The 27434-nt window shown below is 54.3% G+C and overlaps 2 protein-coding genes across 5 annotated transcripts in view; one reads left to right on the forward strand and one right to left on the reverse strand.

The window, feature by feature from the left end:
• Letm1 (leucine zipper and EF-hand containing transmembrane protein 1) overlaps nucleotides 1-1103 on the forward strand; it is a 34921-nt gene extending 33818 nt beyond the window's left edge. The window contains exon 14 of the mRNA XM_005366067.3: nucleotides 806-1103. Coding sequence (XP_005366124.1) covers nucleotides 806-955 — 150 coding nt within the window. The 3' untranslated portion in view covers nucleotides 956-1103. The remainder of the gene's footprint in view (nucleotides 1-805) is intronic.
• Nucleotides 1104-6005: 4902 nt separating this feature from the next.
• On the reverse strand, nucleotides 6006-20019 carry Fgfr3 (fibroblast growth factor receptor 3). 4 transcript variants are annotated; one of them, XM_013353379.2, is made up of 18 exons: nucleotides 19845-20019; nucleotides 19310-19512; nucleotides 14118-14387; nucleotides 13761-13814; nucleotides 12969-13138; nucleotides 12763-12886; nucleotides 12488-12678; nucleotides 11504-11654; nucleotides 10017-10207; nucleotides 9573-9718; nucleotides 9222-9343; nucleotides 9026-9136; nucleotides 8759-8949; nucleotides 8526-8648; nucleotides 8378-8448; nucleotides 8027-8164; nucleotides 7800-7905; nucleotides 6006-7647 (listed from the first exon to the last, which is right to left on the reverse strand). In XM_013353379.2, the coding sequence occupies exons 2-18, from the start codon at nucleotides 19410-19412 to the stop codon at nucleotides 7501-7503; spliced, it is 2409 nt and encodes an 802-aa protein (XP_013208833.1). In that variant the 5' UTR covers nucleotides 19413-19512; nucleotides 19845-20019; the 3' UTR covers nucleotides 6006-7500. The 4 variants fall into 4 exon arrangements, with proteins under 4 accessions (XP_013208833.1, XP_005366127.1, XP_013208831.1 ...); XM_005366070.2 differs by lacking the exon at nucleotides 11504-11654 and adding an exon at nucleotides 10678-10822 and having other exon boundaries at nucleotides 19845-20018; XM_013353377.2 differs by lacking the exon at nucleotides 11504-11654 and adding an exon at nucleotides 10678-10822 and having other exon boundaries at nucleotides 9573-9721; nucleotides 19845-20018.
• Nucleotides 20020-27434: the final 7415 nt, after the last annotated feature.

Genomic DNA, 27434 nt, shown 5'->3' on the forward strand with positions numbered 1-27434 from the left:
AGAAGTTATAAAAGTTATAGACATAATGATGAGATAACAAAATTGAGTCCCTGCCCTGCCACAGGCCCACCTATCAAATGTCTCCTTGGACTGTTTCTGCATGTACCACAGGACCTTACATCCTCTTAGCTCTGGAAAACAGGGTGAACACACCTGTCAGGACCCCTTTGGGGACTGCCTGAGACCTGAGAAACACTGAGTGGGTAGAGCATGTAGGATGGTGGCTAAGGTCCAAGTACATCAGCCCACATACCCAAGTCAGGACCCAGCCTCTAGGGGACGTCTGGATTCCAGCCTGCAAATTACCATGGACCTACCTAAATTATAAATCATGTTTTTTGAAGGAAAAAACTGCCTTCATGGCTTCCAGCACACCTGACAAGTTAGTGGTTTTTCTAGCCAGAAATAATAATTACCATTAGTTCCATTTTAAATCAAGGCGCTATCAGACATACATGCTGAGCATTTTCCTCGCTCTTCCTCCAGTCTTCATGGCAGGAGCAGATATATCCCAATGCCTACCCTTGCTGTACCAGGGAAGCCACATTCAGGGCGGGTCCTAAACCTCCAGCACTGTGGCAGAGCCATGGTGACTGGAACAGGAACTTGATTCCACAGTCTTGCTGTGAGGTCTGTAGCCTTGGAGGTCTGATACCCAGGCACCCATAGCATGCAGTGAAATGACCAGTGCCTAGCCAAGAAGACGGCTCAGAGGAGTCAAGTCCTGCCTCCCCAGAGCTGTCCCCGGGACACCATCATGCAGTGATACAGCCTTCTTTCTAAGTCTCCTCTCCTGTGTGTGCAGGTGATCGACTTGGTGGACAAAGAAGATGTTCAGATCTCTACCACCCAAGTAGCCGAAATTGTGGCCACACTAGAGAAGGAGGAAAAGGTGGAAGAGAAGGAAAAGGCCAAGGAAAAGGCTGAGAAAGAGGCCGCAGAAGTGAAGAATTAGAACTGCCTGGCTTTTGGCCCACAGGGTCTGTCTTCATCATGCTACACCAACCACAGTGGGGATGACACAAGAGTGATTGCTATGAGGTGATTCTTAGTGGCAAATCTAATATTTTCTCTGGAATAAATCAGAAACTTCCTTAATCAAGCAATTTTTAATTTTCATCATTCCATGAAGATTCTGTCAGCCTGGAGCCCTAGAGCCCTGTGAGTGATTGTGTCTGGACTCATGCCTTGGTGTGGTACTAAATGGCCCTAACCCATGGGGTAAGGGGACAGCCACCACTAGGATCATAGCCTCACACTGACCCCTACCTCCAAAGGTAGCTTGGGCTAGGCTGGGTAGGAAAGTGTTTCCCTGTTTATGTCCTTACTCACTCAGGGTCTGGCCAAGCCTCTGTCCCTTGAGAGGAGAGTGAGAACCAAGTGGACTCCCAGCACCTGTGTGGAGCCAAGTAAATGTGCCTGCATTTCTCCAGAGGCCTTGGAATAGGAGGTAGACAGACACAATGCAGGCCTCCTCTGCGCTGAAGACGCTGAAGTCAGTCTGAGGACTTGGAATTCCTCCAGGAGATCTGTATGCTCACTCCTCCACAGTTGTGTCGTAACTACTAGTCCCTGACAGCATTGTCTGTCATGTACGGATTCTGAAGCATGTTGACTGGAGCGTTCTCAATTTACCATTGATTTTCACCTAATTCTATAACTGACTAGTACTGAATTTTCACACATGACTACTCGCCTAGCTCATGAGTAGTTCCGTAATTAACAGGGGACATACACTGAAGAAGCCTTTGAAATGAAATTGGGCAGTCCACATTGCTGAGTAGCCCTGGGGGATAGAGCTGATACCTGAAACCTGAACAGACCTGAGGCTTTGTGTGGCTTTTAACATAAAACTTAAGTCCTGCCTAGGACAGTGGCCAAGATGGGGTTTCATAAGGCTGTCTCGTCACAGATGCTCTTGAATGTGCTCCTGCCTCCAGCAGTCAGGAAGTAGTCTGTGGTGCCACAGAGCTTTCGGCGTGGTGTTCCGTGCCTGCGAACAGCTTGCTGGCACCCCTCTGAGTGGAGATGCACTAGCTCAGCGTCCAGAGCTCTTGCTGAGTGGCCAGCACCCTTTCTTACTTGGAGATGGCTGCTTGGGCAGGCCAGGGCTGAGTATCCTGTGGCCTCACCACCACCCTCCCACTGTAACCCCATCCTAGGATCACAGAAAGCAAGATCCTGAGTTCAGCTTGGGCTATCCTGTCCAGGAAAATGATTCTTGGGACTCCAGACAGGATCTAGAAGATGTGCAGAGAAGCAGCAACTAGAATGGAACTTTCTCGGTTTCTTGAAACTTTTCTTAAAGGAAGCATATGATGCTAAGCAAGAATAAAATAATTCTCACACATAAGCCTGTGCAGAGTAACAGTGGAAGGAGCCTAGTGAATATATGGTCACATCTGTGCGTCCTTGTGTACCCTAGCAGCCTGTTTCCCACTGTTAGTGTGTACTTCTGAGGAAAAGATTGTGGTTGCCAAATGTGTTCCCACAATGAATCGTTTCTCTTTTGAGCAGCATTCTGGGACCTGTCCTTTGTCTACCTATTGTCTTCCTCCTTCATTGTTACTGGGCACTGTCAGTGGCTGTGCTGGCTGCTGCTGACTCGGGTATTTCCCTGCTGTCCTACTGTGGACTCTGCCCTCACAGGTCACATTATCACCCTGGAAAGTGGGTTCACCCTGTGATGTTGCAGGGCCTAGCAGTGGGTGCTTGCCTTGGTTTTTGGAACTGGCCCCACATCTGTTTCATTGCTTGACTTCAGTACAGCTGGGTCAGGTTTAGAAATGGCAGGTCTACTGGACAGTGATGGTGGCGCGCACCTTTAATCCCAGCACTCCAGAGGCAGAGACAGGTGGATCTCTGAGTTCAAGGTCAGCTTGGTCTACAGAGCAAGTTCTAGAACAGCCATAGAGAAACCCTTGAACCACCACCACCACCAACCCAAAAAAAAAGAAAAAGGAAAAGAAGTAGCAGCCCCATGACAGAACTGTATATGAGCTGAGCATTTGAGAGCTGGCTGTATTTCAACTCTCATAACTGCTCTGTACCCTAGTGCTTGCCCAGGGGCCAGGTGCCCACACCTGATAAATGAAATCTGGCATTCCCTTCTACACTCCCAGCCACCTGCCCACACAGGCTCCTTCTGGACTATCAACATCCTCAATGTGCAGGGCACCATGCAGTTCTGAAAGGCCATCCTCATGGTCTTGGGCTGTGCCTCCTGGGGCCATGGTAAGGGAACAAGTTCTGTATCCTCTTCTGACTTCCAGGGATCCCAGAGCCTCCAGTGGGGTCACATGTAAACATCTTCCATGCCCATGTAACAGCCCTGAGCATTCTGCCTAGTAAAGAGATCGAAGGGAAACTCAGACCTCCTAAATTAATAAGAATTGTGCTGTGGGCCTCAGATGTGCTCAGATTTTAGCGGGGCTTAATCCTCCCTGCAGCTAAGTGCCAGCTCACCTTTAGGGGCTCAAGACTTGGTTCCAGGCTCATGCTTTGTGGGACCTGAGGAGACCTGTATCCCCTCATCCTGAGGTATCCCCTCATTCTGTGGAACAGCCCTGTTTTGTGGAGTCAGGCAAGTAAGTACTTCTTAGAATTGAAGCAGACTCGGGGCCCTGGGAGACTGGCAAGTGACAGCTTCATGTAAGGAGGTGACTGAATCAAGTACCACTGCTGTTGTGTCTGCTGTAAGACGATTTGTCCAGCTCAGTAGTCCTGACACCTACCAGGCGAGATCTCCCAGCCTGCAAACCCCCTTAAATGGCCTCAGACTTGTCATCTCACAGCCCCACGTTGTGCCTGTCGTGATCTGCACAGGGTGGGCAGGAGCTGGGACTGTGGCTGAGGAGTCCCAGAGAAGTGGGACCTGTGCCCACACTAAGTGTACTACTGTCTCGTAGACAGAATCCAGCCACAGGGACATGTAGAGGGCAATGGGCCCAGTGGAGGCAGCTTCCCTGGGGTAGCCCAGCTGGGAGGAGGGTAAAGGTATAGTATCTATCTCCTGATCTTCCCAGGACCCCAGCACGTCTTGGGTGGTCTCCTGTAGCCATTCTTGGTGTCTTCTAGAATGCCTGATTGAAATTCCATTGGTCTCCAGGATGAAGAGGTACAAGTTGCAGGGCAAGGGTAGGAACTGCTTGCTGGTTGGGATAGGTATTTAAAGGGCACAGCATGCCCACTGGCTGTAGTGAGGACCGAGTAAACATTCAGACGAGATGGATTTAGCCAGGAAATGGAAGTCCCCAGGTGACTCTAGAAAAGCCTTATGTGCCAGGGGAGTAGGGATGTGATTGTGCCCGAATCTCTCAGGACATTTGACACACACAGAATCAGTTTCTTGCCTTCTTGGGAAGATAAATCTTTCTCTTTTTAAAATTTTATCTGTTTTGTTGCAAGTATATATGTACCCACAAGAGACCAGAAGAGTTTGTCATATCCGCCAGAACTAGAGTTAAGGATAGTTGCTACCATCATGTAGGTGTTAGAAATGAAAGCCAGGTCCTCTCCAAGAGCAGCAAGTACTCAACTAAATCAGAGTCATCTTTCCAGCCCGGAGGAAAATTCTTGCTGCTGGTGCTCAGACCATTGGGGACACAGACAGCCACATGCCAGTGGATAAGCAGGCTCCTGAGAGCTAGCGTGTCCCTGATGCTAGCCAGTACAAACCGGAAACCATCCACCATCACTACCACCCATATCTAAAAGGCAAGGCAGTCAGGTAGAGATTCCACCAGAGAGCAGAGCAAAGCCTGACTTCAGTAAGGAATGGGAGATTTGAATGCAAACCCAGTGCTTGCAGCTTGAGTCACTCATACTCCTTTCCCATTGGGCAATGCACGTACAGTAGACTCCGGTGGTGCAGCTCAAGGCCCGAACGTTTACCTCTTCTAAGGTGGCAGTGGGTCTATTATGGACAAGAGTGTCCCGACCTATGGCTCCTGACCCTCGGGTCCACTTTCTGTCACCATGGACCAACCCCTTGATGTTAAAACTTTTCTTGGGTGCCATAGGAAGCTATGCTCAACATGGCACTAGGGGGCGCCACAGACTGGCACACAGCTGACCCAGGCAGTGTCAAGCCTGGTTCAGGAATGGGAATGTATCCGTCTGGTCACACACTGCTGTCTAGACTTTAGTCGGGCCCTTTAACTGCCACCCCCTGCCTGGTCACTATCATCAGGTGTGTGTGTGGCTGGAATGGAAACTGTTTGGTCTCCATTTTGGGGCTGCTATGGTGAACCAACAACAGAACGAGACCTACGGCTTCCTCTAAAATCCAGTACCTCCCTGAAGATCAAGCTCTGTCTAGAACCAAAACTTCTGTTAGTACGGCTAAGCAAGTCTCATGACCTCGAAGGTAGGCCTGATCCTAGCTAGAAGAGACAGAGAGACAGTTCATTCAGCTCCCAGGTCTCCTAAGGTTAGAAGTATGACAGACAAAATGGATGTAGGAAGGAAGGAAACACTCAAGTTCTCTCTCTGTTGTCCTGGAACGCACATCACCTACATCATGCTTGGCCCAGTGTAGATTGCAGAAACCAGAGGTCTGGCCACCTACCTTCCTGCAAAAGTTACCACATAACACTTAAGCACTTAATATCTTCATGGAATCCCTTCCTGCCAGGAAGCTAGAGAGGCCAAGTCCACTTCCACACACCCATGATCCCCTCCTGAGGACACATCTCCTAGTGCATCCTGTCCTTTGGACCTCCAGACGCTGGTAACCCTAAGATTCTGCCTGCTACTTAGGCCACAGGAAAGCAATCCCCCCCCCAAAAAAAAACCCAGCTGTCCTTACTTTGGGAGGGAAAAGCAGGTAATTAGTTCCCTGGGAGCCTGAGACCAGCACCTTGCTCTAGGGAGCAGACGCTGCTGATTCCTTAGATGCCGTTATGCCTCCGCCTCTGGCCTGTCTCCTCACCCTCCCAGTTCCCACCCCCGGCAGTAAGGACACAGTTGCACAGGTCCCAGGACACAAGAGAGCACTCTGAAGATCAAAACCAGTTCTCACTTTATTTTTTGGAAAGTAAGTTGGTTAACAAAATCACATCTGCCAGTGTGGACTGACAAACTATGTGCTGGGTCCCAAGAAAAGTCACCCTGAGCCACTGTCCTGGCCCTCCTGGCTGATAGGCAAGGGACAGCCACCCAAGCCTAGGGCCTGTAACAGTACAAAAAGTAACAAACTGAATTCACCACTCTTACTCCCAAACTTTGAAAGGTAGCAGTCTAGGCTATAAAGTCTAGAAGCACTGCATAGAAGTGTTAAGCCTATAGCAAATACAACTTGTAAAGACTCAATAAATTATATATAGATATATATATATAAACTTGTAACATCTATTAACATCGAACCTCAGACAGGGCTGGCCCCTCCCTGAACATAGGCTTCCGCCTGGAATACTATCAATTAGAATAATCTGTATGAAAATACCAGTCACCTTGAAACTTTAAAAAAAAAAAACTCCTGAAGGAAGTTCCTATATAAATCTAATCCCCCACAAAAGAGGGCCAAAGGAAATAAAAAATGCTCATTGGAGCCAGCTCTAACTAAGAGGGCTGCTCAAGCTTCCAGGGGCCCGCCTTCAGCCTTTATGTGGGCCAGATGCACCTCAGCAACCCCCTAAATTCAGCATAAACCTCTTCAACTGTTAATAAGTTATAACTTAAAATTTCTGCAATACAAATACCCTGGGACTAAATGCTAGGAACCTGGGGGTCCGAGGATTGATAAATAGCTTTACAAATATACAGGTCTGGATACAAACAAAACTGTGCTGCCAGAAAAGCCCCTTGCGCCTCGGCTTGCTCTTGGCATTTTACCAGAGAGCCCCATGGGGTATCCTGCTCCTCTGGCCTCAGCTTTGCCTGCCTCCATATATTCTTTTTTATATATGTATATATATATATTGTACAGGACATCTATTTATATAAATGTACATTTGCTTCTGGAATAAACCTTTTGACAGACGTTATGGCTCCCACCTTCAGGTACCCGTAATTTCAGTCTGAGGGGCAGGGTGAAAAGGGCCTGGGGGTGGAGAGCTGTGACTCGCCCCCAAGCATAAGGTGCCATATTAGGAGGGAGGCTTGCCACATAGGGCAGAGCTTCCCTGCAGGCTCAGCTTTGGGCACCCAAAAGGCCAAGGTCCACCCTGGACATGGAGTATGGTCCTCTCTGCAACGGTCCCTGCAAGGTGGCAGTGGGAAATGAGGGAGCCAGAACCCCAGAATTGCACAGGATGGGCCCTTTCTTACATTCTACATTTGGTGCTCCCAACCCTGGCCAGTCAGGAGACCACTATACAGCAGTGCGTGTCCCCAAGTGGCCTCTGCACCCAGGAGCCAAGGACACACACACAGCAAGTCCTGTCCACTGTTGGCCGATCACACTGGGCTGGCTGGGGTCCACTGCACACCAGCAGTAGCAGGGCGGGCTAGGGTCCGCGTAAACATTGGCTGGGTTTGATCTGCAGGACTGTCGGCCCCTCACGTCCGAGGTCCCCCATTACTGGATGGACCTGGGGGCAGCAAGTCGTGGGTGAACACGGAGTCGTCCCCTGAGGAGCTGGAGCTAGGAGTATCCTGGCCACCTGGGGAGTACTGCTCAAATGGCACCGACAAGTCCAGGTATTCCTGGTGGCAGAGAAGGCTGTCAGGACTGTGCCTTGGCACCCTCTCCACTCCCATGGCCATCTGTGTTCAGCCTGTGCTACTGAAGGGCAGCCCCACAACTGGAGCTCCAAGGAGCAATACCCCCACAGGGAGCAGGACCGAGTGGCACTTACATCGGTTGATGTCACAGTAAGGATGCGGTCTAAATCCTCTACCAGCTGCTTGAAGGTGGGCCTCTGTGAAGGCACTGCGTGCCAACATTCCCGCATGATCATGTACCTGTGGCAAAACAGCTCTGAGTTCCTGGCCTGCTGCCAAGCCCTACCTCATCCCAGGGACCCTGGTGGGAATCCTGCCATTCCCAGGGACTGAACAGCAAAGGAAAGGATGCTTTGCTCACAGGTCGTGTGTGCAGTTGGCTGGCTTGTCCATGCGGTGGCCCTCTTTCAACAGCTTGAAAAGCTCTTCCACTGGGATGCCAGGATATGGTAAGCCCCCCAGTGTAAAGATCTCCCAGAGCAGGACCCCAAAAGACCAGCTGCAAGGGAGTGAGGACAAAGGCCCTGTTACTCCTGGCCCATTGCTGCAGCAGCCCTGAACCAGAACACGCCACCAATGGGAAAGGGGTGGGGGCATCAGGACAAGGAAGACACCAGGGCTGCGCTGATGGCCCAATAAGGATAAACTGAGAACACCAGGACCCTGAAGGCTCTGTCCCCAGAACTCCCTCATCCTATGTGTGGACACGTACACATCACTCTGGTGAGTGTAGACTCCGTCAAACAGGGACTCTGGTGCCATCCACTTCACAGGTAGCCGGCCCTGGGCAGAGGGAGAGGTGTTAGCTCTCGCGTGTCCACTGGTACAGGGGCCCTACCCCCTAACCACCCAGGACTCACATTTGTGGTCTTCTTGTAGTAGTCTAGATTGTGTACGTCGCGGGCCAGGCCGAAGTCTGCAATCTTCATCACATTGTCCTCAGTCACCAACACGTTTCTGGCAGCCAAGTCTCTGTGAATGCACTGAGGAGACACACAAGGGCTCAGCTAACCCCAGCCCAGCCCAGGCAATCTTGTCACCTGCTCTTCTACCCAGAGAGGCCCCAGCTGGTCTGGGCCCTGTCTCTGCTCACCTTCTGGGAAGCCAGGTATTCCATGCCCCGTGCCACCTGGTAGGCACAAGATACTAGATCCTTGCAAGTAAGCTGTTCTTCTGGAAGCCTACAGGCATCAAAGGAGTAGTCCATGCCTGGAGGCCGCCGTGCCCGCAGGAACTCTCGTAGGTTGCCCTTGGCTGCATACTCCACCAGCACATACAGGGGCCCTGAAAACACACACACCTGAGATGCTGCATTACTCAAGAGTCCCCACCCACCAGTCTGCCCACCTGCTGCACCTACCACCCTGTGTGCAGGCCCCCAGCAGGTTGATAATGTTCTTGTGCTTGCCAATCATTTTCATCATCTCCATCTCTGACACCAGGTCCGACAGGTCCTTGTCAGTGGCATCATCTGTGCCAGGAATGACATGTCAGTTGGCAGCCCTACAGCCCTCAAAGGCCCCTTCCATTTCTCTTCTGTTTCTCTCCATTCTCACCTTTCAGCATCTTCACAGCCACGGTGACAGGCTTGGCAGTGCGGTCCTTGTCAATGCCGATAGCTTCTGCCATGACGACCTGGCCAAAGCAGCCTTCTCCAAGAGGCTTACCAAGTGTCAGCCTGCTCACAGAAGCAGAGGAAGTTAACTGTGTGCCTAGCACCCCCAGGTCTCATGGTCATGTGTACCTGTGTCCTGGAAGCCTTCTGGGCATTTGCTTGTGAAGACGAAGAGTAACCCCTCAGATCTCACCCTGTGTTCCACCTCAGGGGCATCACCCCATCTCCAACAACCCCCACCAACTACACACTAAACCCCACCAAATACATATTGTCCATTATCACCACTGACCGAGTCCTGGATAGCTCCCACTTGGGGTCAGCAGGAAGCTCAAGTTCAGAAACATTGGCCAGAACAGGACCTTCTCCTGAGGACAGCCGGGCAATGCGGACCAGAGGTGTGTTGGAGTTCATAGAGGAATTCGACTCCAAGGATACCTGCTTGGGTCATCAGGGACAGGTTGGTACCACACAATGTGGGGTGAGCATTGCAAAGGGGATGGGGTGGTATAGCCCCCAGTCTATGTGAGGCAGAGTACTGACTGCTCTGACTTTTCTAGGGATTACTGAGGACACCTAAAAAAGTGTTTGCCTCTCAGAATTTGGGCTCTAGATGGGAAGAAGAGGGATCGGCCCACCCAACTGCAGAGAAGTGAGACCCAGGCCCTGGGTACTGTTGGACTTTAGGAGACCCAAGGCACAAGGAGCTCAAAACCTGGTATCTACTTTCTGTTACCTGTCGCTTCAGCGGGAAGCGGGAGACCTTGTGCACGGTGGGTGAGCCCAGGCCCTTCTTTGGGGGACTGCGAAGGCGGCAAAGTGTCACAGCTGCCACCACCAGGATGAAGAGGAAGAAGCCCACCCCATAGCTGAGGATGCCTGCATACACGCTGCCAGCCTCGTCCACTTCCATCAGTTCCTCCTCAGCTGTAAAGACACAAGTTTCGGGGCCTCATCCAGCCTTTTCGGGCTTCCCACCGGCTGGATACAGGTACCAGTGGGGGAGGGAAAAGACCTAGGATACTCAGAAACAGGGGGCCCCAAGGGCCCCACTTGCCTTGGTAATGTAGTCAAAAACATCTGTAAGTCAGCAGAGCCAGACCCAGAAGAGAAGCCCAGCAGAACCAAAAGCACCCACACTGCCACCCAGGCGCCAAGGAGATGCCAGAGCCACAGATCAGGACTATGGGGGCCCAAGTGAAGGATGAAGGGGAGATCCTCGCAGGACCAAGATAGAGCAGGTTAATGTTCCCATACCAAGCACAAGGCCACAGGGTGAATTTTCTCAGAATGGGCAGCAGTAAGCCGTAAGGGGCCCCCTGCAGTCACAGGCAGCTTTGGCATGTCCTGAGCCAGCACCCCAAGAAGACAGGTGCAGCGTGAGCAGAAGCCAGTACCTGGCAGCACCACCAGCCACGCAGAGTGATGAGAAAACCCGATAGAATTGCCCGCCAGGCAGGTGTACTCCCCCGCGTCCTCAAAGGTGACATTGTGCAAGGACAGAACCTCTAGCTCCTTGTCCGTGGTGTTAGCGCCTGCCGTCTACAAAAAGAGAACAAAGCGCGATAGGCAAGCGCCAGCACTTCCCTTTGGGAACCACAGCAGTCCACACGGAGATGATCCAGCCAGGCTGCAAGGAAAACGCCGCCACCACCACAACCACGGCCACCACCATGGCCCTGCCACAGACAGCCACGGAGGCCCAGGGCCCTCTGCCTCCTGCACTGAGGCACTGAGCCTGAAGCCAGTCCCTCCACCGGTGGCGAGTCCTCTGTCCCAAGGTGAGCAACAGGCAGGTGGGCAGCATGGTGCCAACACAGAGGCAGCATGCAGAATTAGTGCAGAAACAGGAGAGGTACAGTTGGAAAGATGGGCAGGCACATGAATAGGAAGGCAGAGGGCAGCAGAGCCAGACGGAGATGGGTGTGAAATCGACACTCACGAACAGCACAGGGCTCAGCCCCTGGGAGGCTCTAAGGATCTTCAAGTGTGCCAAGTGGGGAATGCAAGTGGACAGCACAGGTCAGGGGAGGGGCTTTGAAGCAGGCCAGCCAATGGTAGTAGCCAAGGACCACCACTGTATTGGAGGGATCATACGCAGAACGCGAGCCGCAGGCGGGGTCAAGCAGGACAGGGGTCGTGCAGGGCATGCAGACAGGTGCGTGGCTGGAGCGTTGGAGCTGGAGCTCAGCGTGCCAGGCAGGCATGGGACAGAGTCGTTACCTGCTTGGGGCCCGTGAACACGCAGCCAAAAGGCCTTCTCAGCCACGCCTATGAAATTGGTGGCTCGACAGAGGTACTCGCCCCCATCCCGCTCCGACACATTGGCCAGGCGGAGGCGTGCGTCTGCCTCCACATTTTCACTGATCCAGGACTGCGGGGACAAGAGACTGGGCTCAGGCACACCCCGAGCCAGCTCCAGAAGGACATGAGGATGAGGCAGGGCAAGGGAGATCCCTAAGGATGGGCTGGGGGCAACACCTAGAAGGCTGCCTGGAGGAGAGGTATATCATTGCCGTGGTAGGTGTGGTTTCAGAGAGGCCTTCTAAACAACCACACGCACACACAGAGAATCCACAGCCTCCAAACCCTCGCCCCAGGGGTCATGTCAGGGCAACTAGCTTATGCTCAATAACGCCCACACCCATAGTGGGAGGCACACCGGACAAGGCCCCAGCGGCCTCTCTCAACAGCCAGGATTCTGTTCCTGCCAGTGTCTATTCCCCTCCCCCACCAGACCTCCTTGTCTCTGAACAGATGTTTCTCTTTGGGCTTCCAGTGTCACAAATGTCCCAACTCGGGTGGCCCCCACCCAAGGCCATGGAACAAAGCTCCAAGCGGACGGAGGCAGGGCAGAGCCAGTGCAACACTGCAAGCAGATGACACCAGCCAATCCAGGCCAGCTTGGGAGTGTCTAGTGAGTCTTCTATGATCCAGGTTACTAACTCAGCCATCATCCTCCTGCCCTGGGCCACAATAACTGTCACCGCACTCAGAGCAGACAGGGAAACAAGTTCCATGGCAGGGCAAAAATAACACTGAGCCTGCCAGGAGCTCAGAGCAGGTGAGAAGCACTGAGATTTGCGGTCCCTGCTCAGAAACGTCAACACCTGGGCCTAAATCCCAACAAATCTCTCAGCCAAGAGCGACTTGGGAACCAGGGGGCCGAGGCAGCCCCAGCTGCCACCAGATGGCAGCAGCGCCTACCTTGAGCACAGTGACGTAAGGTGTGCCATCAGGGCCCACCTTGCTCCCGTTCACTTCCACGTGTTTTAGCCACTGGATGTGTGGCTGCGCATCACTGTACACCTTGCAGTGGAACTCCACATCACTGCCCAGAACGGCTGTCTGGTTGGCTGGCAGCCCAGCCTGCAGGATGGGCCGGTGTGGGGAACGCTCTGCAAAGAAGCAGCCAAGTTAGGGGCGGTGGGCCAAGGAGCCCAGGGAAGCCCTGCCTTAGCCACCCCCGGCCAGGCCCTCACCCAGCACGTCCAGGGTGTATGTCTGTCGGATGCTGCCAAACTTGTTCTCTACCACGCACGTATAGTTGCCGCGATCAGAGGGCACCACGCTCTCCATGACCAAACTCCACTGCTGGTGCCGAAGCTACAGGTAAAGTCAGGGCGTGAGCGGATGCAGACTAGACTGCGGCCAGGCCCTGGCACTCCAGGGCCCCTCCCAGACCCACCTTGATGCCCCCTATGCGATGCTCCCCTCGGAATTCTTTGCCATTTTTCAGCCAGGAGATGGAGGGGGTAGGGTTGCCGGCAGCTGGGCAGCGGAAGCGTACAGTGTTTGCAGCTGGCACAGCCAGAAGTTTCTTATCCATACGCTCTGGTCGAGTCCAGTAAGGGGCCCCTGGTGGCACAAGTACCCATACAACTAATCACTGCACCCTTCCCAAACCGCCTGCCCACCCACCCTCCAGCATGCTACTCTTCTATATTGAGAGTCCTCTGCTTTGCTTGGATGGGCTCCCTGAAGCCTCAACACTATGCACCCACAGCTGCCGCACTCTCAGACCTGCCATGCCCTCTCCTTGCCCTTTGGTGCAGACACGCTGCTGCAGATCCCCAGAAGGGAGATCCCAGTAGGATGCAGATCCTGGGAGAGCGCCAGGCCAGGCCACCCAAGTACTCAGTCCGCACAACCTAGCCTCCCCATCTATAGCTACACTATAGCACACACTATCTGTGATGCCCCCTTACACAGCGTGGATCTCAGCACAGCACAGCCACTCTCCTCTCCTGCTGGCCTTAACCAACAGCCACTAGGGTCCTTAATCCCTGGTTCGACTTGCTCCTCAACAGCAACCTGAGCTCCATGACTGACTGTACTCAGACTGAAATCCTTCAGGCCAGCTCCACCACCTCACTGCTCCTGGAGCTGTAGCAATGTCATCCTCCAGCCACCAGACTATGAGGAGGAGGCAGCCCAGCCCAACCCTGGCCAGCTCTCTGTGCATAGGTTCTAAGCTCACCTGTATCTTCAGCCACGTCCTCCCCATCTTCGTCATCTCCTGAAGATGGAGCATCTGCAATAGTTGCAAGTAGACAGGGGTTCTATGACACCCCAACATCCAGAAATCCGTTGCTCCCCATATTTGGTGTCCCCTGCTCTCCACATTCAGGGCCCACTGCTCCCTGTCTTTGGGGTCCTACTTTCCCAATGCGACTCTTTTAGACAGTACATACTTGGGGGTACCCCCCTCCTCTGTATCTGCACCAAGCAACACTCTCAGGCAAGGGATGCCGCAGCCACCCTGCCCAGGACTGCATGATCTCCCAGCTATTAAGATACTCAACACACTTGACAGCTCCGTTCACCCACCACTTACCTGTCACACGCACACTGAAGTGGCACAGCACGCGCTGAGTGAGCCGCTGCTGGCAGCTGTAAACCCCGGCATCTTCATGGGAGGCATTCAGCACTTGGAGCCTCTGGGGTCCTACCAGGATGCGGTGGGAGGCCACCAGGCCTGTGCCATCCTTAGCCCAGAAAGTGGGACCTGTGGGGGCACCTCCAGGTGGATTGCAGCTTAGTTCCACGGTGTCCCCACTGCCAAAGGCCACCTGCTCCTGCTGGCTAGGTTCAGGCCCCGGAACCTCTGTGGATGAAAATGGAAAGAGATGTGTCAAAGCAGCACGCCAAAGGCCCCGCATTCCACTTTGTAAACACACTAGCAAAAGCTATAGCAGGCAAGTGAGGGCTGTGCTCCTGGGGCCCAGGGAACTGACAGTGTTCAAACCAGGGGTGGAGCTGGTTTAGTGAGAGCCCAGGAGCATCAGCGTCGCAGCTCTCGATGGTCTGGGCTAAGGCTTCTGCCTCTGTCCTAAGAAGCTGTCTTCCAAAGACATGAAGAGACACAGCAACACCCCCACTAACTCAGTTGTACAAGTGTCGTGGAAAGTGGGGGACAGCTCTTTGGTACAGTACTTCCCAGGTATGTCTAAAGCCCTGAGCTCATTCCCAGCACCAGGAAAAGGGTCATCAACAACTCTTCTTCCTCTGATTCTTCCACCACGTGGACATGCACAAACAACCCTTGGCTTAAAGGGAGGCACAAAAGCAGGTTGGGGACAGACTGTTCTTCACGGGCCTCTGGCTCAAAACACAAAGAAATAGGGAGTCCTTTCAAGGGCCCTCTTAGCACCCAACCCTTGTCTTGGCTTCTAAACCATATTAATGGAGAGCCAGGGAACAGAACACACTTTAGCAACAGCAAGGGGACAGCTGGGTATGGTGGGGCTCACACATTCAGATGGCTGAGGCAGGACTGCCACAGGCTGAAGCCAGCCTGGCTACAGCGTGAGACTGTCTCAGACACAAAATAAAGATGAAAGAAGGGACAACGACACAAGGCCATGCAAGAACCTGGGTGGACAGCCCTGGCTGGGACACTCTGCAAGGGCTGCTATCACAGGAACTGTGGACCTCAGCAGCAGCCACGTGCACCAGGTCCCTGGGCTGGGACAGTCCAGGTCTTACAGCTTAAATGCCCCTTCTACACAGCGGTCAGTTAGAAAGATAGGGCAGACAAACATTAAGAACACCAATCAACCTGGATACATCTGTCTCTGGCCAGTGGGATAAAGGATGCAGACGAGCTCCCAGGGTGACTAAGGACATGGGACCCCCATCACATCTCTCCTGCCCAGGTGCAGCCGGCTCATGAGGGGCACCGAAGACCTCACACTCAGGGACTCACTACCAGCTGGGCGATCACCTCCAGGCCTCCCTGCCAGGATCCAACAATGCCCATCACAGGGGCAGCTGGGCTCACCGCCCAGGACAGGAGTGGGTGGTCCCTGAGCAGACCTCTTCTTCAGATCCAGCTGGACTGGCTATAATGTCACTTGTCATTCTGCCGACGCATGGCCTAGATTCGAGGCCCAGCTGTCCACTCTGGCCACAGCAGTCCTTGGTCAGGCCCAATTCTGTCCATCCCAGAGTCAGACCACAGGGCTCATAGTCCACCAGGATTCTGAGAGCCAGAGGGATCCAGACGACCCTGGAGTTACGCATGATCATCTGCCACAGAGCCCTGGGGCTTTAAAAGTTGTCCTGGCCAGGTGCCACAGCGAGGGGCCTTCTATCTGGACTTCCAATCCTGCTGCCCCATCCTATGGAGACCACCCAGTGTTGGGAGCTGTTTGAGCCCCCCCCCCCAGAACAGGCTAGTCCACAGCCTCAGTCTAGGCTTTGGCCCAAGGGCAACAGTCAGTTGGTTCCGGTTTGGTCTGGGCAAGACAACAGGTCAAACCATTCAACACAAGTATTTGCTTCAAACTAATTCAGAGGCAAAAGAGAGGAGGACACAAGCCCCTAGGTCAGCCCCTTGGAGAAGTAGGTGGCTTGGGATGGCGAGGGGAAATGGTTCTGTCAGCTAAGACCTGACCTTTGACCTGCCCACCCATCCCTGTCCACTAGGAGCCAGCAGAAACAAGACACCTGAAGTTTGGACACCACCACCACCACCCCAGGGTCACAAAGCTTAGAAAAACTTGATTAGGCAGGTAAAAAGGGAAGGACAGTACAGGATGGTGCTTGAGACAACACAGAATATGGTAGGAGCAGAGCACTGGCCAGTGGTGCTCCCATAACATCAGCTCCAGAAGCGCAGATAACGTCCTAGGAGCCACCATCAAAGGTGGACCAAATGCAACACACAGGCACTGGCACTTCTGCTGTACCCACGGAGGGGACAGCATCCCCCACCACATAAGGAGGTGGACCCGTGTGCCCTATATGCTTACGGGGCAGGCTAGGAGACACTGTGTCCCACTCAGGCCTTGCTGGGTCTGTCCTCACCCACATGGCCTAGATTTCCCCTTGCTAGGATACAATGTACAAATCCCTACTTGCAAACCTGAGGTCCAAAAAGGACTGGTTAAGAGGCTAGCCTGTTGGGGGATGAGGAGAACCTCTTCTTGGGCATCTTGAACAATGCTGTGGAGACCCCATGGCTGACCAGCTGTCACAAGAGCTGCATCCGGTCCCGAGGACCTGAAACTATGTCTGGTCACTACTGTTGAGACATGAGTGACCACTACAGAGCCAGCAGCAAATCCAGACCTGTTTCTGAGGTCACCCTAAGGACTCTAGGGACTTCAGCTTTGGAGCAACACCAGGACCCGGATCCAGGCAACATCTGCTTTGGGAGGAAACACACCTGGCGTAGGAGGTATGAGCAGGTTTATGATTCAAACAACCAAAGAGAAAGGAGAGTGCCCCAAGAACTCTGAAGCCAAGGAAGGGTCTCTCGCCTTCCTCTCCTCCCCTACTCCCTGCCATCCCACCAGGAGGCATCCCACTTTCCAGTTTCATAGTAAAGTCAAGACAGAAAAAACGAAAAGAATCCGGAGGCTGGGCGGGCTAATGAGGGTTTACTGGGGATTATCTGGTTTAATCCCCGAAACAACCCAGCCATTACCAGACCTCTTTGGCATGACAGGTGAGGAAACTTAGGTTCTAGGAGGGTACCCAAGCCTAGGCAGGCCTCAACCCCAGGTGGCTTTACTCACAGCTCAGTCATTTCCCAACCTGGCAGGCCCCCTTTCCCCCAAACCTCACCTTACCCAGAACCTCCCCAGGGTAATTCATTTGCCTTGCAGGCACAACGGTCTAAAAAAGGGAAGGGGGAGGGTTCCAGGTCCGACAGGCCCCAAGTGAAACATGAATGCCCAAGTGAAACATGAATGTGGCCCGAAGCACAAGGGGCTGTTAGGCTCAGCATAGGACCCAAAGCTTCAGGGCCTAAGATCAGCCCAGGTTAATGAACCACCGAGGGCCTGCAGGGCTCAAAGTCCAGCTCTGCGGGGGCGGAGGGGGGGCGCAGGCAACGCCCAGAGAGGTGCAAGGCTCGACTTGTCACCCTCTGCTTCAGGCCCCTGTAGGGGTCAACTTCTGGACCCCCTGCGGCCTACTCTCTACCCACAGAGCACACCAGCTGGGCTCGTCCCTCCAGGGGTGGCCAGGGTAGGCTGGAGCCTTAGCCCCGCCCCGCACTCTTGACCCCAGCCAGCTCCAATTCGGTAATTTATGTTCCCGGGGAAAGCGCCAGCCGAGACCTCTGTAAACTTCACCAGGTCTTTGTATTTTTACTGCCCGGCCCATCTCGTTAAGGAACCGGATTAAGTTTATTGGTCTATCAATTCCCTACCTGTCTCACAGGCTCAAACGCTGGGGCGCGGGATGGGCGCAAATCCCACCGATCCCGGGCCGCCCGGCTCAACTTTGGTTCCTATAGCAAGGACGTGCCAGGCCGCCACAGTCACTGCCTGGAGCAGTGAGGGTGTGCGCTCCGACCCGCCACCCCTACCCTTGCTCACTGACACCCGAGGCAGGGAGTAATATCTTCATCTGAATACACATGCTAATGTGGTCCAGTCGCCGGCCATTCGGCGCCCGGAGCCAGGCCGTCGTAGCAGGCGCTGAAAGCGCGCGCTGACCTCCCGACCGCCTCTGTCACGCCGCTGAAAGACACGCACATTCAGGCTACCGGCCCACTTTCATTCATAAAAAAAAAAAAATGACATTGTTCCGAGAAGCTGCAGCCGCTGATGGAGAAAGGGGCGAGGGGGCGCCGGGAGGGGCACGCCGCCATCTGCCTCGTCCCGCTGCGCTCGCCGCACTCGCACCTCCCCGAGAGGCCGCGCCGCCATCAATGCGCGGTCTGTGGCCGCCAGGGTACAAAGGAGCGGCTGTTCGGCCTCAGCTCGGGTGGGGCGACAGCTTACCGAGCGAAGGCCTCCCTCCGCGCGGCCTCCCGCCAGACCACTGCTCTGCTTTGCCACGCTGCCGCCGGGCACAACCAGGGGCCGCGCGCGTCGCACCCCTGGGTGGCGGAGAGACGCAGGACTGACTGGCCATGGCTCCCTCCCGTATTCTCAGCCTCCGGCCCCGTCTGACGGCACTCCGAGTCCCAACGGACTTTGGCGGCCAGCCCGGCTACGTAGGCGGCGCCACGATCCCAGGACAACCGCCCCTCACCTCCCAGAGTGCCGCCTGGGAAGGGCGGTCTGTGCGCGCCCCTGGGAACCGACCCCTCAGGCCGCCTGCAGGATCAGAGAGGAGCAGAGGCGCTGAAGCTGTCACCTTGTCATGCGAGACCCTGGGCGACAGTGCTGAGCTCTGGCTGGGATACTACTACCGTCCATTTCCAAAGTCCAACCTTCACTTTGGCCAAAACCGAGCAACTGTGCCAGGAACACGATGGAACCAACAACAGACACTTTCCGTCCTCGCAGATAAGAAGAGCAACAGTGAGAATCATGGAATATCCGCTCGCGAGCCCTCCCGCACCGTTCCACCGTGGCGGTTCTCACTTGAGTGGTGGTTTTGAGACTCCAGACCCACCATAAACCGCCGCTCCAGATCTGACAGCGATCTGAGGAACGGGACACAGAATCGGGACGCACTGGCCGTGATGCTCCCCACTCAAGGACAGTTTGCAGTTCTCAAAACCTCTGTGGGCCAAGATCGCCCTCCCCGCCCCCCCGGAAGACACCTTAGGTTAGTCCTCCTTACCTGCCGTTCTCCGCACAACTCGCTGCTCTGGGCCGGGTGGCTCGGAGGTAGCTCCGGCCACGACAGCAAAGCAGAACGCTAGCACGAAGACCGGGACTACCATGGCTGGAGCGGGGACCGCGGCGTCCTCAAGCCGCGCGTGCGGGCATGCTGCACCCCCCACGCCCGGCTCCGGCGCCGGTGGGAGGGCGCCGCTCCGGAGTCTGCGGGAGGAGAGCACAAGAGTTTACTCGGGAGGGCAGGGGAGGAGGGCGGCCTTGCTCCTGCGCCCGGACCCCCGGCCGCCGCCTCCCTGGGCTTCGGGGCCGCCTGGCGCCGGCCGCCTCCTCCCAACCGCGGTCTCTCCCTCCTCCCCTCCCTGGCTGCCGCAAAACCCTCCCAGGACAGCGGCAGTAGCAGCAAACTTTCTAGATCGGGAAGCCCCTGCCTGGCCCGGCCTCGCCGCACGCACGGACCGCTCCAGCCCGCCTCGGGTCCTGACCGCTTCAGCGCCCGCCCGACCCCTCCGAGCGCCGGCCGGGTCTTTCACACCAACCTGGCGGTTGCTAGAGCCCGGCTCACCACGCGCAGTCCCGGTCTCAGCTCTCAACCCGCCCTCCCAGGATCTCTTCTGTCCCAGCGGCCGTCCGCCCTCCGGTGAGTCCCAGGGCCGGAGTGGACCGCACGGCGCCAGCTGCTCCCGCCACCCCCGCCGCCAGAGTGCACTGAACTGGGGCTGCCGGGCGCGAAGCAGCCAGTCGGGGGACGGCCTGCTCCCGCCACGCCCCGAAACGCCCCTTCCCGGGCGGCCGAGGGGCGGGGGATCCGAGGAGGCGTGGTCAGGCGGGGGCGCCGGGCGGTCCCGAAGGGCGTGGGAGCCGAGCTGGGACCGAGCGGGAGAGGCCAGGGTAGCACACTCGACCCCTCGAAGCAACGTCGAGCTCAGGACTGTCTGCCAGCATGCTGCCTCGTCCAATAAGACGAAGGGGCTCAGAGGGGCGGCGTTGGTGGCATTTCCAGGTGTTAAGGCGGCTTCACAGTGAACCGGCCCCTGAGCTGAACCTTGTGCAAAGAGTCGCAATTCCGCGGGTGCTGAGCCTGATCGCATTCCAGGCGGACAAATGGGTGTGAAGAGGCCTTGTGGTGAAGGATGGAGCAGCGTTTACACGACGACTGAAGACGCAGGGATTGCATCCTAGAAAAGGATACTGTACTTATCAAACCAACTGGTGGTGACCCACATGAGCTCAGCTGCCTGAATGCCCTGCTTCAGGGTGATGTTCACACTTCCCAAAGACACAAGGCTGGAAGTAAACTTAGTTCCCAGCCTCGGAATAAGAGAAGAGCTAGGGATACCAGGGAGAAGAACTGGCTGTCTGAACTCCAGCCTGGGGAGGTCTTAATGCAGCACATTCATGCTGGGGACACATTCCATCTGCGGAGTGTCACACTGACAGCTGCTCCCAGGAGGATCAACCTGGCCACCCCATCATGTTGGCAAGCTGTTGTAAGTGCTGCCTTGCAGACCCTCTGAAATAGCACCCACCATCACCATCCTGTGACTGGTGGCTTCTGTATCTACCCTCACAAGGCCGGGAATCTTGTCTCAGGATCAAGCTTCAGGCCTGAGGCCAGGAGCGAGATAGGGAAGTAGGTGGGGTCTTGGATCCACATTTCTGTCCAGTCTGGCTGTGGTGGGGCTTGAAGGACTCACCCTGCTTATCAGATACAAGAAAGGTGGGCCTTGAGAACCTTTCAGCGGCTCCCTGGTCACTCTTACCTTTCCCGGATCTCTGAGCAGGGCTGTCCCCAGAGCCCTCAAGTCTACTGACACTCATGTTGCCTGCTCTGACCAAGCACACCTCACTGCAGACTGGCTAGGACCCAGGCCTGGGTTCCCATGGCACCCCCAGGTAGCAGCCCACGGTTCCTCTCCCAGGATGCCACCCCAGGGGATCATAGCAGACATTCTCTCCTAATCTGCTGGCAGACTAATTATCAGTAAATGAACCAGAATGTGAACTCTGACCGCTATTTCCACCCCCCCTTCCTCTGGAGGCTTTAGCAGACCCCTCCACACTCTGTTCCTGGGGGCTGAGCATCCGTCCAGATAGCAGTACTTCTGTACTCCTGGGATGACTCCTGGGCAGAAATATTCACTTGGGAATCCCAGACCAGTGGTGGTTGTTCTCTGAACCCTGTGCCCTACAGACCATATCTCCTAGGCTTCTTTGCTTTCCAGCTTCTAGGTAGATTTGGCCAATGGGCAACACATGCAGAAGAGAAGGCTCCAAACAGGGCTCTTCTACTCTGCTCCTTCCCCAACCGTGTGGGCTGGCATTGGCCAGTTCCTGTGGACCCTGCTCCCATGAGCAATGTGGGGAACTAGTCCCTGTCTTTAAAGATTAGTTGTGTGGGGTTCACAACATGTCCTGTTCAAAGCCTACTGCCAGATTAAAACCTGTTTGTCTTAAATTTACTTTCACAGTTCAGGACAATAGAAGTCAAGAGATCAAGATGAGCTACCAGTGGGCCCTAGAGGAAGCTTCTTCCTGCCTGTTATAATTGGGGCCTCCAGGCATCCTTGACTTGTGGTCATCTAGTCTCTATCTTCATTGGCTTCTTCCGTGCCTTATCCACATCTCCCATCTCTCATCCCGGGAGTCGGCACACAGACCTGCCTGTGGGGAGCCAGCTTTTGCCCACTATGGACCTGGTAGTTCCTGAGCACATCCTGACATGGCCTGGGTGTTAAGGACTCTCCAGCATGGCTGCCACTCTCTGGTGGCCCTTACACCAAAAGAGCACAGCATTTTTGAGACTCCACTGATTCTCTGGAGTTGATCCCCATGACCAACCCCCATAGCTGCAGCTCACTTTGTGTTACCTTATACCAGGACATAATTCCTGAAAGGCATGGCTGTTGTCCGTTTAATTTTACTTCATAGTTTTTCGAGACAGGGTTTCTCTGTGTAGCTTTAGAGCCTGTCCTAGAACTCGCTCTGTAGACCAGACTGGCCTCGAACTCACAGAGATCTGCCTGCCTCTGCCTCCTGGGTGCTGGGATTAAAGGCATGTGCCCCAACCCCAGACTCAGAGTGATTTTTTTTCTTGTATAGAGTGATTTTTCCCCAGTCAGTGAGTTCAGCAGGAATCCACATGCTTCTCAGAGAGCTACACAAGGTAAGGCTGACCCCACCACTCTGTCATCTGTGCCAAGTGGCACCAGCCCTTAAATCTCCGTAATGCTGTCCCAAACTTAGCCACTATTTTATCCCAGGCCCCTCACCTGAACTCCAGACTGGTACTAAGACTCTGACAAGGTAGGCAACTTTGGCCCATGGCAGAATCCCAGGGGACAAGAGGTGGAGCCTGCCAAAAGCCAGTGTTGATGATGGAACAGGCTCAGGAGTCAGTGGAACAACATGTGAAAGGGGCTCAGAACTCCCCCTTATAGGACTGGCCTCACTCGGTTCCCCCAAAGAAGAAGGAGAGCAGGTTTGAAGGGGGTGTGGCTATGAGTGACTGTAGGGAATTTCTGCCCTTCACATTTACCTCAGAATTTGATCATTTAAAAAGTATCTTTGGGGGGCTGGAGAGATGGCTCAGTGGTTAAGAGCATTGCCTGCTCTTCCAAAGGTCATGAGTTCAATTCCCGGCAACCACACGGTGGCTCACAACCATCTGTAACGAGGTCTGCTGTCCTCTTCTGGTCTGCAAACACACACAGATTGAATATTGTATACATAATAAATAAATATTTAAAAATAAATAAAATAAAAGTTAAAAAAATTAAAAAGTATCTTTGACTTGCACATTATAACAGAAATGGATTTTCGGGGGGGGGTGAGTCAAGACAGGGTTTCTCTGTGTATCCTTGGTTGTCCTGAAACTCACTCTCTAGACCAGGCTGGTCTTGAACTCACAGAGATCCACCTCCCTCTGCCTCCCAAATACTGGGTTCAAAGGTGTGCACCACCACCACCTAGCACAGAAATGGAATTTTGAAGAACATGAACAACAAGAGAAAATATTCCAAAAGCCTTCAGCCAATACTAGCTACTATATAAGGTCCTTAATTTTAGCACTGAGCTTCCTGGCAGGTTGAGCAAAAAGGGCAATAACATGAGTCACACACTGTTGGGAGCCTGGACATACTGTGATATTCCAGACCAAGCTTTCTGGCCTTTCTGTCCCTTGGTTCACTCAGACCACTAGACCTCAGGTCCTAACTTGGGTTTGGAAAATATGCCTGGCTGAGCAAAGAATGGAGATCAGAGCTGTGGGCAGATGGCAGGGCAAGGGTGAGGCTACCTGGCATAGAAGGGCTACTCAGCAGAAAGCAGGAAGAATTGACAAGACGCCACCGCAGTGCCACGAAAGTCCCCAGGAGCAGCGAGTGCACAGGGCAGTACCGAGCAAAGAGGGGTTAAGGCCTCAACAACTCAAGGACTGGCAGGGCCAGGCCGGTAGCTGCTGAGCAGTTCAGAAATCTATTTTCCTAAGCTCTTGGCCTGAAACCTCAAGTGTATTTTCCCTAAAGTTTTATTTTTTCTTTGACCCCAAACTCTGGTAAATTTAAGGGAAATTTAATTATGGTGTTTTGGGTCCATTTACACTTAAACCCTCTCAGCATTTTTTTCCAGGACCCCTTTGCAGTTCAGCACGCCTTGGAAGCCTTCTAAATGAATGTTTTATTATTATTTTTTTTAAAGGCTTTGCTCCCCCCTCCTACTCCCCAGGACTAGCCTTCCTGCCAAGAATAAACAAGTCCTAACTCTGCAGGCTCCGGCAGAACTAGGAATCTAGGCCCCAGGGCCCAGCAGTCCTATCCACACCCTCCTCCTCCACCCCAGTGGGTCTCTATCGCACTGTACCCCATCCTCTCAGTCCACTGGCCCCCCTGGCATCACCTATGGCAGTCTTGCTCTGTCCCCCTCTGCTGGTTTCCCTGGCACCCATCATCCATGTGACCCTCAACCAAACATCCAGCTCCATCTCTGAGTTGATAGCAGCTAGTTGGGGTGTGTCTGTGTGTGTCTGTGTGTGTCTGTGTGTGTGTCTGTGTGTCTGTGTGTGTGTCTGTGTGTGTTCCTAACCCTCCTACAGATTGCTTGGACTGGCCAGACAGTGCTGGCTCATGCCTTTAATCCCAGCACTCAGGAGGCAGAGGCAGATAGATCTCTGTGAGTTCAAGTCCAGCCTGGTCTATAGAGCAAGTTCCAGAACAGGCCCCAAAGCTACACAGAGAAACCATGTTTCAAAAAACCAAAAATTAAAAATAAATAAAATTAAAACAAAGAAGATCAGATGGCTTGTGTTGGACAATCCAGGTCCTGTGTGGTCAGGAGAAAGTGAAGTTGGTAGTCACAGCAGCCCCATTTGACAGATGGGGAATAAGGAGGCACTGTCTTAGAACTTAGTCACCAGAGGTGACCACGGCGCTTCCAGAGATGTTTCAGCTGAGCTTAGGAATGGTGGAACGTTTTAGGGAGTCCTCAGAGCAGTCAGGCTCAGAGCCCCATCAGCCTGAGGAAAAGGGCCAGCCCACTCACAAGGCCTGAAACTTTGAAAGTGCTGGAGGATCTGGGGATCCTGGGGAATACTGGCGATACCAGCACACAGGCTGCTTGTGGCTAATTAGAAGAGGTGGGTGTTTGCAAAGACCTCACCAGGTAGAGGCTGCCAACTCACGACCTGTAGCCACTTCAGGAGCCTCCCAAGGGCCACAGGCCTACCCTTAAGCTCCTAAGTCTCCAGCAGAATCCAGTAAGAGGATACAGCCTGCCTAGCAGTGGACCTGGGTCCTTAAGCTAGTCCCTACCCTGGTTCACAAACTAGGCATCCAGGGCCTGGGAGCTAAGCAAAGGGAACTAGATGTAGGGGTGAAGGGCAGAGGCCTGCTCTCTTCAGTCCGCATCTGAAGGTGTTTTGCTGTCTGCTGGACTGCATCAGGGGCTGTTGGGCGATGTTCTGCAGCTCAGCTCCAGTACAGGTGCTGCCAGGATCCCTTTCATCAGGGTCTTCTCAGGGGCTGAGCAGAATGTACACCCAGGAGATTCCTGCCCAGAAGGCAAATGCAGACTGCAGGTACATTAAGAGTCCTGAGGCTTGGGCAGGCAGTTGCTCCTTAGACACAGGTCACGGCTCCTCACTGGGGACTCCTCGTTGACCATCTAGTTAGCCCCTTCTCTCTGAGCCACCACCTGCTCTCGGCCCTCAAGGCCCCAGCACTGAGCAGGATGGACACGCAGAGTCTGAAACCCCTAATAGAGATGTCTTCGCTTCTGGATGCCCTCTCCTCCTAGCCACGCCCACTGCCTGCCCTGGCCCTGGCTGCTGACAGCTTTATTGTCCACTGGGCTGGAGAGGGACTCAGGGTGTGGTGGGGCAGCCTCTGGGATGTGAAGGTACAGATCACCACCAAGGCAGACGTTTGGAGTCTGATATGGGGTTCCCAGGCAGTGTGCACCCCCACAACAGTCCATTACTGTGCCCATGCTCACACTAGTCCCTGTTCACACTAGTCTGCCCCGTGATCACCATCTTCATAGGCCCCAGTTAGGGTGCCACGGCCTCTCAAGCCCAAGTCAAAGACTATTAACGGATGCCTGGGACAGGGATACAGAAAGTTTAATTCTGAGAAGCAGGGTTAAGGGGAGGTCCTGTCTATTCCTGAGGTGGGCACACCAAGCTCCTCTCCTTGGAGCTTTGTGGTCCTCAGGTCCTGACAACTCAGCTCAAGAACTATACTCCAGCATCCAGGAGAGCCTGCCCAGAGAGCCAGGGTCTCCCCGGGGCAGAGCAGGGGTAAAGCCCAGGGCAGCAGCTGGGGCCAGAGCCCAGGTTCCCAAGTCCAAGTTATCTTAAAACTAGAAAAAAAAAAAACTGTGTTGCCTCAGTGTGGATCAAAGCCACTTACCCAGCCTGCCACCAGAGCTGGATGCCCACAGTCATCCACCCTCCCTCCCCCTTCCCATTCCTAGCAGGCTACCCCAGCCTCCTTGTCCACAAGGACCCTCCCTCCCTCCCCTTCACTGGAATGTTTTCCTGAGCCTTTACACCCACTCCTGTGACTCCGTGGCTTATTTCCACATCTCCCTGTCACGTAAGAGTCCTCATCTTTAGGAAGGCTATGACGGGCTTCTAGGAGGGGGTAGACACTACCAGGTCTGCAGTAGAGGGCACAGGGCCCGTCTATGGACAGTTAACCTGGAGGCAGAAGACAGAGGCTCAGGACAAATGACTCCAAGGCAGGATCAGGTGGGATCATTGGCAGCTCAGGTCCTGGAGATACCTGTGTGGTTATATAGAGTCAGTCAAATGCCCTGGACCAGAGAGCTGCTGTGGACTAGGGTAATGATGTTCCTGAGAAGATGTTCTGCGAGTTCCTGCTGCCCCATGCCTGCCTGCCTGCCTGGGTGCAGAGGACTGGGTTGGGCTTGGAAAACTGGGTCAGAGCAAGGCTGGGCAGGCCTCTGTGTCAGCACCACCTCATCTCACCTAGCAGAGCGTATGCCCAAGGCAGGGCAGGGACTCTCTTGGAGGCAACCTGGGACCTATACCCATCTGGGCACAGCTGCTCCTGTCTTGTGTGCACTCGTGCAGTTATGTGGAAGCCACAAGAGTCTCAGCTAGAGCTTTAGGCTTCCTTCTTCCCCTCAGGTGACTGCCCTAGGTCAGAACAGCTGCAGACAGTCCCAAGCCCAGGCTAGCCCACCAAAGCTGGGTAACCCATGTATACTGGGCAGCCTGAGTGACCACTGCCCTCAGGGAGGGACTTGCTGCTGAGACCTTGCACCTCTGGGGCTCTTTGAGATGAGGATAAAGTAGTACTTGATGCCAAGTCTTCAAAAGGGCCGCAAGCCACCTGCCCTGAGGCACACAGCAAATCAAGAACCACCCCTTCTGCCTGCCCCAGGAACATCTATCCAGGCTCCCTGCCCCCCAACCCCTAAGCACATCCTCCCACCCAAGGACTTTCAGGGCACCCAGCCAGTTTCACTCATGGTTACTCTAGAACAGTTGCCAGGATCAGCAATGGCTATCCCATGCCTATGGGGCTAGCCTCGCTCAGCGGTACCCTCTGTGCCCAGTGTTCATTCTGGTTGTACAAGGGGGCAACACTGACCTGGCCCACAGAAGG

Source organism: Microtus ochrogaster, unplaced genomic scaffold, assembly GCF_000317375.1.
Source record: "Microtus ochrogaster isolate Prairie Vole_2 unplaced genomic scaffold, MicOch1.0 UNK6, whole genome shotgun sequence".
NCBI lineage: Eukaryota > Metazoa > Chordata > Mammalia > Rodentia > Cricetidae > Microtus > Microtus ochrogaster.